The sequence below is a fragment of the Pimephales promelas genome, chromosome 2 (assembly GCF_988280905.1).
Source record: "Pimephales promelas chromosome 2, fPimPro1.hap1.1, whole genome shotgun sequence".
Classification (NCBI taxonomy): domain Eukaryota; kingdom Metazoa; phylum Chordata; class Actinopteri; order Cypriniformes; family Leuciscidae; genus Pimephales; species Pimephales promelas.
This window is the reverse complement of record NC_142770.1, coordinates 8,474,663-8,490,825: the sequence shown is the minus strand read 5'-3', so window position 1 is coordinate 8,490,825 and position 16,163 is coordinate 8,474,663. Positions and strand designations below refer to the sequence as shown.

Here is a 16,163-nt window from a genome sequence, read left to right as displayed (position 1 = left end):
CAAGATGAAGGGATGTATGAAATCAGTTCCCCTCAAGTTCATGGGTGTAGTTCATCACATTAGCTGTGGACTTGATCCAGACCCTTTCACAACCAGACAAAAGTGTCACAATACTGTTTCACTTCATTTTGAACAGCATATCTATAGTTGTATCATAATAAACCAAGTTATCTTGTCATATAGCCTATTTTGATTAAAAGGGGCTCTAGTAGGCTAGATCTTCCAAGAAAAACAACATGGATTTAGAGACTGTGTTATGTAATGCTATGACATTCAGACATTTTAGGTGTGGCAAAGTGTGCAAATACTTGCAGGCCAACAAGAACTATAATAACTATGCATAATAAACATATGAAAAGCAGTAAAACACATCATAACTATTTTTTTCTAACTAATTAAGTAGTAATAGGCTATTACACCACTAATAGTTGGATTTGGTATTTTATAATACACAATTTCTTTCTGAAATAAATGTATATAAAACAATTATAACAACAACGTTGCACTAACAACACTGCAGCTGTACCGTAGTGCAGCCGAATGAGGGTGCAATGCTGCTTGTATTTCTCCGGTCCACCTTAAGAGCGGCTCCTATATTTATGATTTCCTGAAGACTCTTCCAACCAATCACAAAGCGTCCAGCTTACCTGCCTATCGCTCTAACGCTTCTGGTTGGTCGACGCTCAGAACTGGCAGCCAGTCAGCTCCCTACAAGCGCTGTGTGGAGCCACTAGAGAATGACAGGTCGAAAAAAACAAAAAAGGAAGAAGGAAAATTTGTTCAGCTCACGCCATTGCATTCGCCGTGTTGAGGATGAAAACTTTCGGAAACTTTTCGCTTTCATGTGAACCTGCTATTGGTGTAAAGAACTGCCGCTGACAGGAATTACATCTGGACGGGAAATATTCGCCTCTTGTTTATGTACATGTGAGAGGATTTACCTGAATAACTCACTCTTTCATCGAGTTAAAGGAAACTACGGGGATTTTACATGCTAGTCATATTTTAAACACTTCTCAGATAGCCTACACCAGACAACCATGTCGGGGGGTATCGGTATCTATGCGGCCAAGAAACGGAAGAAGCCCGTTCAGAAAATGTAAGTCTTTGTGGGGACTCTCATGTTCAAGTTCAAAGCGCGCTCGCGTCCCGTGCATCAAGGTTATTGATACAATAGCAATAATTCGAGAGGCTGTGTAATGTTTCACTATAACATTTTGGCAATTGTGTCCTATTTCGCAAATTCTAGTTATATAATATCTTTAAAAAGTGTAATAATAGAAATTGTGTGTGTGTGTGTGTGTGTATATATATATATATATATATATATATATATATATATATTTCGCCTATGTCTGTTTGTTTGTTGTTTGTGTGTGTGTATGGTCTAAAAAATACCCTTTTTTCATCTCCCTGAGGTGATTTCAAACTTTTCAACGAATCTCAGTACAGTTTCATTTACTGTAAAAACAAGAAACAAACATTACATTTCTGCTTAATAACATAAACGTGGTGTCAAAGTCACAACTAGTTTGTTTACTGCCACTTTGAATTGTAGACTTTGGAGTCATAAAATGGAGTAGAAATGACAATTATTGCGCAAAGTTGTGATGGCTGTACCAAGTTGTTGTATAATGATGAAAACTTCTTGCATCGCAAACAAAAGCGTGTCTGAAATTGACATAGTTCTGTATGGGTCGGGACACCTTAAGATTCGGGCTTGGTGTGTGTAGTTCTGAGTCTGGCATGGAAATAGTACTCTTGTATTAATCATAATCAAGTTGAGAGTTGGCGGCGCTCTCACGCGATGCTTACACGAGGGAGGGGTGAGCCGGGGGGAGTATGTTATTGTAATCTGATATAGTCTTTTTTCACATCATGAGAACACAGATTTTTTTTTTCTTTTTTCCTTTTTGCTTTTTCTTCGCTCGCTCCCCCTCCTCAAATTAACATATTTTTAAGTCACGCAAACTCTTACGCAACTGTGGTAGAACTGGCTGGAAATCCAAAGCATGCCTTTGAGCTCTTGAAGGAGCTTGCAGATGCTTTAATTTCATGATTTTGCAGATAGTTTGATCTGACGAAAATGGAGTTGTCTTCAACAATGACTTCTAATTTAGTTCTGTGCTTTGTTTCAGGGTATATCCCTTCATTGACAATAACTTTCCTTTTCTATATCTAGAGCTTTCTGTCTTTACAGTGTTCATGCTACACATATCACATGCAAATGGATTACAATACCAGTGTTGCTAACAAAATGTGTTTACAAGAATATCCACACACAAAAAAATTCACATTAAGTACACTTTAAAAAAAGTGATCATTTGACTTAAACGAATAGTTCACCCAAAAATGAATATTAGCCCATGATTTACTCACCCTGAAGCCATAGGTGTGTATTACATTCTTCTTTCAGACGAATACAATCGGAGTTATATTTAAAAAAATGTCCTAGCTCTTCCTAGCTTTATACACTCAAAAACAATTGCTGGGTTGTTTTAACCCAACTTTGGGTCAAATATGCACAACCCCAGCCATTGTGTTAATTTTTGGGGGGTTAAAACGTTTGGGTTTGTCCATATTTGACCCAAAATTGTGTTAAAACAACCCAGCATTTTTAGAGCGTAATGTAAGTGAATGGCTGTTTGACTTTGGGAGTACATTAAAGCACATCTATTCATGGTTAAAGTGCTCGACACAAATCTGTGGGGGTTAATAAAGGCCTTCGGAAGTGAAGTGATGCGTTTGTGTAAGAAAAATATGCATATGTAAAACTTTATCGACTAAAATAATTAGCTCCCGGCAGACTAAGTTATCCCTTTAACTTAACTTTCCTCAAATTTAAATTGAGGAAACCTGTTGCTATAAATAAAGTTCATACGTAATTGAAATTCTTTCTATTTATTACGCAGTTTATTACCAGTCTTATTAATAAGTCTTATTACTAACTAGTTAAATCAAGCATGTTATTAAATATTAGTTGTAACCAATGTTTTTTTTTTTTTTTGTGACTAATTTAGACGGAAAGGTGGCCACTGGCTGATATAATGTTAAAATGCATTTGAAAGTTGATCGATAATTGGTTTTGAGCTTAAAAAAATGGTTTTGCTTAATTCGTTCATCAATATCAGGGTACAAATAAGCAGTTGTTGCACATTTTGTACATTTGAGTTTTCATTAATATCACAATAACTAGTAATATTTTTTGTATTTTTCATTAAAATATCTATAATTCTCTATAATTTATGTTGTTTTATTATTAATAATATTCTTATTATTATTATTATGTAAAAATTGAATTAAAAATAGTTCTGCATATGTTTAAAGCATTTCGATATTGCTCTAAAAAATTAAAATTGGCCAATGTCACCATGACCATACATATTCAATTTACTGACCACAGAGATGTACGCAAAATAGTCAAAACAAACCCTTATTTTACGCAATGTTTACACAAAATTCACAAAAAAAATGCTGTGTGTTGGTCACACTAATAAAAGTGTCCGCTCAGGTCAGAGAGGCACTTTAAAGTAACAACATTTTTACAGTATACTAAAGTATTCTGTTACATGAACACTAATGTAAGGTGTGACTGTTTTTCTTAAGCTGTTTTGTTATTGGTTTAACTGCGTCTAACTGATTTATATCACTTAAGTTGATGGACAGGAGGGATTTGTGTGAGAATTTATGCTTGTTGATGTGCACCCAATGTACTTGGCCGTAAACACGCGCATTAGAAGGCAGTGGCGCAGAGCCCCATACCTGTTGACAGCACCATCAAGCCCACCCACCGGGATATGTGTTTATTACGGCCATCTTTGGCGCAGGGGATGGATGACCTTTGCATGCCATGTCCACACTTCAGAATAGCTGCTTACTGGAGCTGGAACTGCAGTGTGTGTTTTAGCTTGCTGATAGACGTTAAAACAAGCCAGTAGGGTGGCGAGGCGCTGGAGCGACCAAAGACTGCATCTGACACAAAGAAGGTATTGAGAGGGGGTGTAACCAGACTCCTAGCTTCACACCGCCGTTGCTGGGAGTTGGAATGCTGTAGGACAGTAGAGCCTCGCTCTCTCTTTCTCTCCCCCTAAAGAATCTTGTCAAGATTTCCTCACTTCTAATCTATGCGAAAACAAAAACATAGGCGCAAGTAATGAACCGGCTAACCTCACCCTTCTGCTGAAAACTTGCAGTTGGATCTTCAGCTGGAAGTTTTCAGCATCTCACGGCAGGTTGAAATTGAAATCCTTCGGAAAAGTTATGCAGCCTGGCCCCAAAATCTTCTAGTCTAAACCGAACACTTTAATATAAAAAACTTAAGAGCAAGTAATGAACTCGCTAACCTCACCCTACTTCTTTCAGCTTCTCGCGGTGCATTAAGAAAGTCAGCATGGCATTGAAATTGTAAAGTTATGCAGCAAAGTACTAGCATCTAACAAATTGGAAGTTCCTTCAACTTTAAAATGCGAGGTGATTTGACCTGATTTTTGTGTTAATACGCAGATGGACCATATTACGCACCACTGACTTTCATTGTTTGGACAAACATTCTTCAAAATATCTTCTTTTTTAGCTATTCCATTATAGTGTTTTAAAGGAGTAGTTTACTTTTAAAAAAAACTTTTGCTGATAATTTACTCACCCCCATGTCATCCAAGATGTCCATGTCTTTCTTTCTTCAGTCGAAAAGAAATTAAGGTTTTTGATGAAAACATTAAGGATTTTCTCCATATAATGGACTTCAATGGGAACCAAACGGTTCAAGGTCCAAAAGACAGTTTCGGTGCAAACTGTTCAAAGGGCTTTAAACAATTTCAGATGATGAATAAGGGTCTTATCAAGTGAAACGATCGCTCATTTAATTAATAAATAACAAAGTTTAAGCTTTATAAGCTCAAAGGCGAAAATTTGAGCTTATAAAACTTAAACTTTGTTTTTAAATGAGTGGTCGTTTCGCTTGATAAGACCCTTATTCATCGTCTGGAATCGTTTAAAGCCTTTTGAACAGTTTGCAGTTTGCACTGAAACTGTCTTTTGGACCTTGAACCGTTTGGTTCCCATTGAAGTTCATTATATGGAGAAAATCCTGGAATGTTTTCATCAAAAACCTTAATTTCTTTTCGACTGAAGAAAGAAAGACATGGACATCTTGGATGACATGGGGGTGAGTAAATTATCAGTAAAAGTTTTTTTTAAAAAGTGAACTACTCCTTTAATTGCCCAAATATTGTAGTTGAATTTATTGGCTTGAGCACAACCCGTTTAAAAAACGGGCCTAAACTCTGGAGTCATCAGTTTGATTTGTTCACAGACTAGCTCTTCATTTAAAAATAGAATTCTGTAAATGAAGATCAGCTGGTTTTGTTAATTGCTCACATGATGGTCCCGCCTCCAGTCATGACGTAAGGGAGTTTGCAACCCTGACACCGTGTGTGCACCGAGATGAGATGGGTATTATTTCTGGCTCAGAAGCTACATTGATACTGAGCTTTGTGTACTGAAAGAAATTTGGGTCAGCACCAGTGCAGAAAGTCCCTCCCTCACAGACTAGAGTTTCAGCCTGTCCGTCACTTCAAATACCCACAAGTCTTGTCTCGGGGAAGGAATGAGGAAAGCAGACACTCGATGCTGATGCATCTCCGTTTGGTCAGATAAAGTTTGTGACAGAACTTGAATGTGTACCTATTGACCTTAGGGCTAGATGATATAGATATGAAAATGTTCAAATCTTTTCTTTGCTGTAATTGTATCTGAATTATTTTGATCATCTTCTCATTTTATTCCTCAAAACCCATCTTTGATCACCAAAATGACAAATTTCCTGTTGATAATAATGTCTTCATGCCTTAAAATAGCTTGAATGTTACTCTACGCAAAGTCATGAATATGCAAATGAGCCCCGCCTCCACCCACTTACACCAGCTCAAAATACCTGATCCACTTCTCCATTTTTCTGTGGTAAACGCTACAAAAAGCAAGGAAATATTGATTTAATTCAGCCATATATATTTGAACCAGAAACTAATTCAGAAGAATTAAAGGAAGAGTGAATTACACAGGCGATGTATCAGAGTGGCAATGCGTTGTTATGTACAGTATTGCTCTCTATGTTGGACACATAATAGTAATGGATATGATAAGCCTTTGGCTTGTCTACATTATCCAACAGCTAATAATGTGTTGCTAATGTTACTCAAACCATGTTTCCATTTGTCATCTCAGAGTCAGACAGCTGCCTTAGCAATCAGTGGTGTAACTTTGTTTTTAAAAGTGTGTGTATGTGTGCGATGCTAATACAATGCTATATCAGATATGTCCAATAATTAATGTTCAATTGAGTTTCATTTATCGGCATAGAAGTCATGTTTAATGTGATGGTTTCATTCTTCTCGGATTATCTACTTTCCTTCAACTCTGTCTACTGTCAATATTTAAACACTGATAAAACTTGAGATATGGCTGTCCATGCATGTATTACTTCTCTTTTAGACGACTGCAACCCTTCACATTGCGGTAATTCTAAGTCACAAATTGCTCACCTCCAGCTGGTCCAGAATGCAGCTGTAAACCAGTAAAAGGCTCTTCATCAAGTCAAGTCACCTTTATTTATGTAGTGCTTTTTACAATACAGATTGTTTCAAAGCAGCTTCAGTGATAACTTGAAAATAATGCAACAAAGTTTGTGCTGTAGCAGATCTAGAAGAAAATAGCGTCATAGTCCAGCTTAAGTAAGTTCAGCGATGGTTCATTTTTGTTGTAAAATAGTTTTTAATTTGGTTCATATATAGCCGCTATGTAGAAAACAGTGATGTCATCTTCCAGCTCAGTTCAGTTCTAATGGTGTCAATGCAGAGAGATCAGAAAGTTAATGTTGAATATTATTGGTATTATTCATCCACAGCTTCCTATTCATAAAATCTACTATTTAGTAGAGCCAGACCGATATATCGGCAGACCGATATTAGGCATTTTCTAAACTATCGGTATCGGCAGTTATAATGGCCGATAAATGAATATTTCAAAAATAAAATCAAAACGGACGAAACACGCTTCAACCATGTCATGAGTGTTGGAGTTGTATAGTTTGTCCACCAGAGGGCACTCTACACCGACCCCGTTGTAACACTCGTTGAGTTGGTCACGAGACATACGTTGCTTGAATAACAATTTAAAGAGCATCTCCATCAGTTCTCTTAACTCAAATAAGCATGACAAAATTCGTGACTATCATGTCCAGTTTTGCTGCGGTTAAATAAGCCGAGAGTGAAGCGGAATTAGCTAGTAATAGTTATGTTACATTGTTACAGTGTAGTTGACTGACTCCTTTTAACTTTTGACAATGTGCCTGAAGTATTTCTTTAATAGCCCGTGACAGTTATAGCAATGAGACGTATCATCTCTCCTTGGCCTGTTATATTGAAAATGTATGTTTTACAATGTGCAGTATGACGTTATCCATTGCTAAATTATGGCTCATCATAGACTAGCTAACCACAAAGCTAGCTAATGCCAGTCTGTTCTGTTGTGATAATAAAAGAAAACAAGTTTCTTTTTAAAATGCATAATCATATTATTTTAGCTGAAACTCATAAATAACTACAAATAACTAGTGTTAGGGAAATCTGTTAATGTTTTTTTGCGCGTTTCTGAAATAAGAAAAAAAAAATCGGCCGATATATCGGAAAATCGGATTTTAAAACCAAAAAATATTTGTGTCAGTATCGGCCTTTAAAATCCTTTATCGGTCGGGCTCTATTATTTAGATTAACTACTGCTTCCTTATATCCCTCCTAAGACCCTTTTCCACCAAAAAAGAACTGGTTTGGAACTGGTGGTTAAATATCCGGACTCTTCCAAGCTTAATAATGGGAGTGAACGGTTTTTTGTTTTCATTTTTTGAAACCCTAAAAAGCACATCCATCCATTTACTGTGGCTTTTTCTACTGCACTTTGGTCAGTCTTGTGGCTGATTTTAAAATTTTGTGTATTAAATATATTAACTTCAACTTGATTTAAATAGATATGCGTTTTATTAAGTTCTATTATTTTTTTTTTTCAACTTGAGTTTTTGATCCAAACCAGATGTGGTTGAGCTTCAGCTGAGGTTATCGGGTGGAAAACAACCACTGTTGGCTGAATTCGCCTTTTCTTGCAGATCTCAAATCTCTGTTAAAAACACTACCATGAAAAGGTTGGACACACTTGACTGAATTTGTTTTTATGATCTTCAAAGCATGTAATTTATTAGTGTTTTATTCAGTTGTTTGAGATCATTTTTAAATGTTTTTGGTTTCTACATAATTCCCATGCTAAATTTGTGATATTTACTATTATTCTGATATAGTCATGATAAAAAAAAAACTACAAGTTAGCCCAAACTATTGACTTGTCTATCTGCACACAACTGACTAGAAACAAGGACGTGGAAAAAAGAAGACTTTTGAAGGAATGTATTGGGATCTGGTGCCGAATGCCTTCAGATTGTTCACGGTGTCCTCAGTAAACCCTTCGAGTGAATACAGAACATGGAGACGGAGAAAAGCTGCTGTGCAACAATGACTGCAAACTTTATGAAAGCGTCTTTCCAGTGCTCGAGTTTTCAGGCCGAACGCCAAGTTTCAAAGGAAAGAGAGGGAAAATAAAGAATCGGTTGTATAGAGAAGCAATGGGAGAGCGAACTACACTGAGAGATGAGCATTAAAAGAATACAAGCACAAAGAGACGAGTCTTCGGATGGTCCGCCGTGTATTGCAGGCAGCATGAGAAACTCTGTTGCATGTTAGGACCTGCTGAGGAAAACAGTCATGATGTCAGACCTCATGTGATTGGCCTGAAACGCTTGTACACGAGAGGATAGAAGGACGAATGAAAGATGTTGGATGTTCCCTTTTGAGTGATGTCTTCAATATGAAAAGAATTCCTCAGCGACCACAGTAAATGTTGGGAGGTCCAGATGATCAGAACTCCAGTTACTGGATCAGATGTAATTCATGAAGAGTGTTGAAGCTCAGGGACACGTAATTGCCTGTAGGAAGTTACGGTTAGTTGGTCTGTTGGTACTTGTAGTTTAGCTATGCAAAAGAGACTTTGTTGTGATGCCGAAGACTTCTATGACCTTCCTTTATTGTCTAGTTTTGTTCAAATTGTTAAAAGCACAACTCGAATATATTTACTTGATCTGGAGATGTTTTCACTGGCCTTATTCTTATGTTTTATTTATTTATTATTAATGTATTAACTTTTATATAGGCTTTTTAAGACAAATAATTGTTATTTTTATTTGTTTGCTTATTGTCCATTTTCGCTTATTTTTTTCTTTATTATGTTTTAATTATTTCAAAAAAATTAAATGGCTTCTACATGGACTTTTTATTTGCAATTATGTATGTAAATTATATAGATATTAGGGCTTTCAAACGATTAATCGCGATTAATCGCATCCAAAATAAAAGTTTGTGTTTAAATAATATATGTGGGTGCACTGTGTATAACTATTTTATATATATAAATACACACACATGCTTGTATATATTTAAGAAATATTTTCATGTATATACACTGTATATATATTTATATATAATTTATATTATATATAAATATTTTCTATATACATAATATTATTTTTTTCAATATACATGCATGTGTGTTTGTGTATTATATATATATATATATATATATATATTTATATATACAAAATAATTATACATAGTGCACCCACATATATTATGTAAACACAAACTTTTATTTTGGATGTGATTAATCGTGATTAATCATTTGACAGCCCTAATAAATATCATATGTAACTGTTGACAAGCATATTGAGATTCCAATTAAATTATTCCAATTGATGGGAAACATTTCAATTAAATAATTGCATCAATGATTATATTGATAAATTTAAACACTTAATATGATGTAGTTTAATATTGATGCATTTAAACACTTAAATAATGTTGCGGCAAAGAGGTGACAAATGCATTTACAAGGGAATAATAAACCAGGCAAACTGAGGATACGTTTACACGACAACGTTGTACTTAAAATGGTAACATTTTTTCTGTTTACAGATAACAACTTTATGAACATGATCCCCATTCTCGCCGATCTGCAAAAACGACTAAAACGATGTACTCTGCTGCCAGGCCAGTAGTTGGCGATGTCACTTTGTAAAGAAAGACTGCGCACACACATACGCCTTCTTTTATAGAGAGATGATAATGGTATCGGTTTCAATTTTTTGTTGAAAACAGTGTCGGGTATACAACCCCTGAATTGACATTAGCATTAATGCTGCATGATTAGACAAGTAATGGGTTGTTCAGTCAGGGGCCAACGGGCCCTGAAAAACATCCATTTCGCGATCTAAAAAAATTGATAAATAGTTTTAGATAAATCTATAGAATTTTGAAGACATTTGAGTAAATTTTGACTGTGAACTTAGTGACGCATCTAGCTCAGAGATCACTGATAAAGTCCATTCTAAAGAATAGAATCTCCTGAGAAATGAAATAGTAGGTGAATCAATGCGGCGCCAACAATGACGAGCCCTTCCATGTCATTCTAGAGAGGGCTGAAGGGGAAGGAAGGGGTTGAACGCGCTCTTTTGTCCCCACAGGCTCTTTTTTCAGAGGCTAGTTTTACTTTCTTTCTGGGAAAACATAATTAGGGTCCGGCTCGGATGGCTAGAGTTACCGCTCTTAGTCTTCTGGCCTGGCAGGCAATGAAAAGGCTGTATGAGTTTGAGTTACAGACATTTTGATGGCCATGATTCCAGTAAGAGTCCTCAAGCTTAGATAATGGGTTTCATAATAGAGGCTATGCTGTTGATATAGTACGGAATCAGTGAAACTGTTTTTTTTTTTACATTTCTGATTTGACATTTAAAATGTTAAATCTACAAAGCCTGATGGTTACATGTACAGAAAAAAAGGAGCCAATGTGACTAAGACATTGTTCAGCTACCGAAATAATGCAAAAAGACTGCCATCTTTGTTTTAGTTTAGTATCAAAATACCAACATGACATCATTTTTTTGCGTAAACATACATGCCACTTTCAAGTCAAGTGGTGTGTTATCTATACGCATTTTGAGCTATCCGCGTGTATGCATGTCTACGCCGTTAAATGTCCGAGTGATTCCGCATGTTTGTACACGCCGTTAAATGTCTGAGCGAAATGAAGCAAAATGTCAGTGTTGTAGTCGAGACCACCTCACTCGAGTCCGAGTCGACACCGAGACCAGAGAGAGTCGAGTCCGAGTCAAGACCGAGTCCATAGAGAGTCGAGTCCGAGACCAGAGACTGTCGAGTCCGAGGCGAGACCGAGACCAGTGAGGGTTGATTACCTAATTTACTTTTATTTACTTAGAGAATGGGGTTTTTTTTTAAACTGAATTTACTTAGAGTTTAAAAATATGATCAGTAAAGGCCACATAGTAGGTGGTGTTAAAAGTAATTTTATTACAATTTGTCATGCGCAGTTGCGCACTAGAAAATCACCAATCACTGGGCGTGTCAATCAATTTAAAGAAATAATTTATTAACGTACATTAATAATCATGAAAAATATTTTTAATTGAACTCGAGTGGACTCGGGAATAATTCCGAGTCCTAAAAAAAAAAATGTTCGAGTACGAGTCAATTCCGAGTCCAAATGGACACGAGTCCATGACAAGACCAAGACCATTAAAATATGGTCTCAAGACCGAGTCCGAGACGAGTACGAGTCTCGAGTACTACAACACTGCAAAATGTAGATTGGTAGGGGAAGACTCGTAAATGGTTTAGGGACGGGGTTGGGGTAGGTCATATATTTATATATACAGTAATGTAACGTTAATTCAACGGCGTTCATAAACACACTGAAAAGCAATTATGCGTGTTGACAACACGCCAAAAATGGAAATACGAATTGGCGTGTCATACATACGCCTTTTCATGAGATCAGTCTGAAAATACTAAAGTTGAATATCTAAGAAATTTTCACATATCACACTGTCTCAAATCTCCTGAAACAGCCTGAACCCCAATGCATATTTATAGGTTGTTTTGTACCAAAACATATGACAAGCCAGTATGACAATCCTTTGTGCATTATACACAGACACTCTGTCTTTGTAGGCTTTCATCTTCCTGAATTCTTTCTTTTGGACTTTTTCCAAACAATAAGGTCACCTGCATTCCTTAAGATTGGATGCCCCAAGAAAAAAGTCTGTCATTAAAGTAGCAGCACAGTCCATAACAAGCAGTTCAACCCAAATTATTTCCTTTTCCTCCAGACCCAAACCACCACCACCCGATGGTATCAAATCCAACCCCTCCAAAAGGCACAGAGACCGGCTGAACGGCGAATTGGACAAGCTGACCAACCTTCTACCCTTCTCAGAAGACATCCGTGCACGGCTGGACAAACTGTCAGTGCTTCGACTTAGTGTTGGATACCTGAAAGTTAAGAGCTTCTTCAATGGTGAGATCACGACTTGGTCTTATTTTAGGCAGTCCTAAATCCTGATATGTGTTTGTTAAGAACCAACTGACTTAAAGGGATACTCCACTTTTTTTGGAAATAGGCTCATTTTACCACTCCCCCAGAGTTAAACAGTTGGGTTTTACCGTTTTCGAATCTATTTAGACGATTTTTGGATATGAAGAGTTCAGATGCAAAAGCCTCTAAGTGCCATTTGAAATTTTCTTCTAGAATGATAATTTTTATCAAGCTTGTATATTTAAGTTCAGTGATTTCACTTAAATGGCAATGATAATTACCTATTAATTGTTATTTAAGTGAAATTACTGAACTTAAATATACAAGTTTGATAAAAATCATCATTAAAGAAGAAAATTTCAAATGGCATTTAGAGGCTTTTGCATCTGAACTCTTCATATTTAGAAGAATATCAGCAACCAGACAGTTTCTGGTCTCATTGACTTCCATAGTAGGAAATACTATACCAGAAACTGTCTGGTTACTGATATTCTTCTAAATATCTGAAAATCGGCTGAATGGATTCGAAAACGGTAAAACTCAAAAAACTCATTTCCAAAAAAAAAAATTGGAGTATCCCTTTAAAGTATAGTAATGAGAGGACAGGAAATGATGTGGAGAAGGGGCAAAAGGATCAGAAGATGCCACAAGCAGGACTGAAACTTGTGCTGTTGCATGCTTCACTGCTTTAGTGAGTCAGAATATGTGTGCTAAATGTTAAGCTTCCACTCAGATCACTGATTAGTCATTGCTTTCCAATGAATTTTAATTCAGTTAATTCAAGTTCTCTGTCACAATCATTGAGGTGTTGTTTTCTACTAGGTTAAAGGCAAATGAAGCCAGAGGAAGTGGCGTTTGTTGCACTTCCACATCTCAACCCCTTACATGATTCATGTTTTTCAGACCAAATGTGTGAAAATGCTTCTCAGAATTATTCTTAGTCTTAGTCTTAGTGGTATTCTACCTTTTATTTATTTATGTAGCATCTTGAGTAAAATTCAAATGAATTTCTTTGCTTACACAGTTTACCAGAAGGTCCATGTCACATGGATGATGTGCTAGAAACTTGTGACTTCAGCTGACATGTTTGTTATCTCTGAGAAAACTTACAAGGCAGCTGAAAGATCACATGCTGGTCATGTTTGGGGTCCTTAACTTTCTTGACATCCTAAATTAGGGTGTTTTTTTCTTTCATTTTAGTTTTTTCTGGCTTTTAGAATAATATGCATAGACCTTTGTGAGTTTCTGAGGGCTTCAGATCTTCAGCCAGTAAATGCTTGTTTGTTTGTATATCTTTAGAAAAGGCTCACAAAAACATCTCAGAATGACCTTGACGTAGGGTCTTCTCATGGAATTAATCAAGTTTCTAAGAATAATATACAGGGGAAACCTCTCAACGGAAGGATAAATCAGAAGTTCCCACAACAAGACCATCCATAATGTCTGTCTTAACAGAGATTAGAGTTTATTTTCCATAGAAATTCATATTTAGAATTGTTGAGTTAGTCATTAAATGATTCTTTTTGGTTGTGAAGTGTGTTGAAGGTAGAAAGTGTCAAAACGTATTCACTTTATAGCCCTTAATCCTGTAATTGTGGACAAATGTGGGCACAGAGGATTCAGGTGTGGTCCTAATTTTTATTTATTATAAATGTTATATCACTGTCTTCGATAAAATTTTGTCTATCCATTTATGGTGGGTTTTTTTATTTTGGAGGTATTTTTTAATTTATTTACTTCAAAAAGTACCATATTTTCTATGTAAATTATGCTTATTTTATGTTTTATTTTTTATTTTATTTTTAACTACATTAAAATATCATTCCAATAAGTTCTTAGAGCTAAAACCTAAAGATGAAGTGACTTCTTATTTTGGCTTATTTTAGAATGCTCTAAATTATAGTTTTCCCATTCATTTCTATGGGTGCCCATTTTTGACCCAAATGCAAGATTAAGGAGGGGTTTTTTTCACACACTTACTGTAATATTGTGGAATTGAGTCCAAAAAAATTGTGTTAGGAAAAGCAGCCAAGTCTTGTACCGCTCAGATCAAGGGAAGTATTTTTTTAAAAAACAAATCAAAACTATTTTGCCCAGAATACGGTTTTAGGGTTATTGAGTCTTATTTTATTTATTTTTACTTTGTTTTGCTCGTCAAAAAGTTCTAAATATCCTTAAAACGAGATAATTTTTTTTATCAACGATTCTTAGACATTTGAAATGAAAAATGAGACGGAAATACTAGTTGATAATAGGACATTTTGCAGTGGACAAAGCTGTTTTGCAACTGTCTGGCGAGATGTAGGTGGTAGGACGTCATAATTTATTCTAATCATTTATTTATTTTTAGCAATTGTGGCATTTGAATTTGACTGGCTTGAATTTCCACTTGTCAAAAATAGGTATTGCATTGTCTTCAGTGAACAGGTACACAGGACTTTGTTGTGTTGCTGTCCTCTTTTATCATTTCTAGATGATTATAAGACATACTCTCATGTTTTTAACACACAATCTGGATGTAGTATTAGATGTTGCTAACGTAACACCTGATGGTGGCTGTATTTTTATTTTTATTTTTTGTGAAAATTACAGAAAGCATGCACATTGTTTAAGAAGACTTGTCTCAGGCCAGAGTTATTTATCTTAGACTATGTTATCTTGTTTTTTGAGCATGATAGTGGCAGCAAGCATGTGTCTTTTCTTGAACTCTTTGCTGAGTAAGCGTGGCAGCTATGAGGTGCATGCAGAGAATTCCATTGTGAAAAGACAAAGGGCCTTATGGGAAATTTTTTGGGAGTCATCTTGGCACCATCAGAGGACAAGGAAGACAAACAGGCAAGGTTGAAGTGCTGAATCAGACAACATGGAGTTCCTGGCAACATCCTGGACTCCCTACCTTGTTCTGGGAACTTGCCCAGTCTGCATGGGGATTTGAGGCGCTCATTAATAACCCAGTTTAGAGAAGGCTGTTTTTGCAGGACAGAAGGTCTTACCTAGTGTCATCTCAAAGGTCTCTGACCTGTCATAATTTCACTGCCAGACTCGAACTTCCTTTTCCTTTGAAGAACTGACCATGCATTGTGTGGAAATTCATCAAATCTTTGCATCCTTCTCCACCGCCCTTTTACATTTTTCATTTGAAATCAGCTCTCCAAACAAACGGACCACCAAAGGCTTGACAGAGCCCCAAATGTGCCAGCCTGGTGCCCCCAGCTAAGCTTCCTTTTATTGTTGTACTAAAATAGCAGCAATTAGAAACAGGCAATTCGGGGAGGGCAGGGGGTAGTAAAGCGAATGAGAACGAGACAGCGCAGGAAAAGAGAGCCGAGCATGAAGCAGACGGTCCACAAGAAGAGAGGTTATTTTTGACCTGCCCACGAGATTCACAGCTGCGCAGAGCACTTGTCGCTCTTAAGAGATCAAATAAAACGTGCCTCTATGCATTTGCTGGTGTGCAATGTCCCTAGTAACCACAAGTGTGAAGCAGAGAAATGAGGGCGACATGAGGCCCAACAAGTAGATGGTGTCTGATGTTTTTGCAGTATATGTAGCAAAAATAAACTGTGACAGACAGGAAACACAAGGTATTGTGGTAAAACTGTGTCATTTCACTGGGTTCTTTGAGGAAAGCAAGCAAAATAGACAAGCGACAAATTGGGAGCTTGTGGTAGACGTAGCCA

The 16,163-nt window shown here is 36.5% G+C and overlaps 1 protein-coding gene across 1 annotated transcript in view; it reads left to right on the top strand.

Annotated features, from left to right (window-relative positions):
• Positions 1-768: 768 nt before the first annotated feature.
• The window catches only part of ahr2 (aryl hydrocarbon receptor 2), a 76,947-nt gene continuing 61,552 nt past the window's right edge, over positions 769-16,163 (top strand). Inside the window, exons 1-2 of the mRNA XM_039682624.2 lie at positions 769-1,099; positions 12,278-12,465. Of these exons, the coding sequence (XP_039538558.2) occupies positions 1,041-1,099; positions 12,278-12,465 (247 nt within the window). The 5' untranslated portion in view covers positions 769-1,040. The remainder of the gene's footprint in view (positions 1,100-12,277; positions 12,466-16,163) is intronic.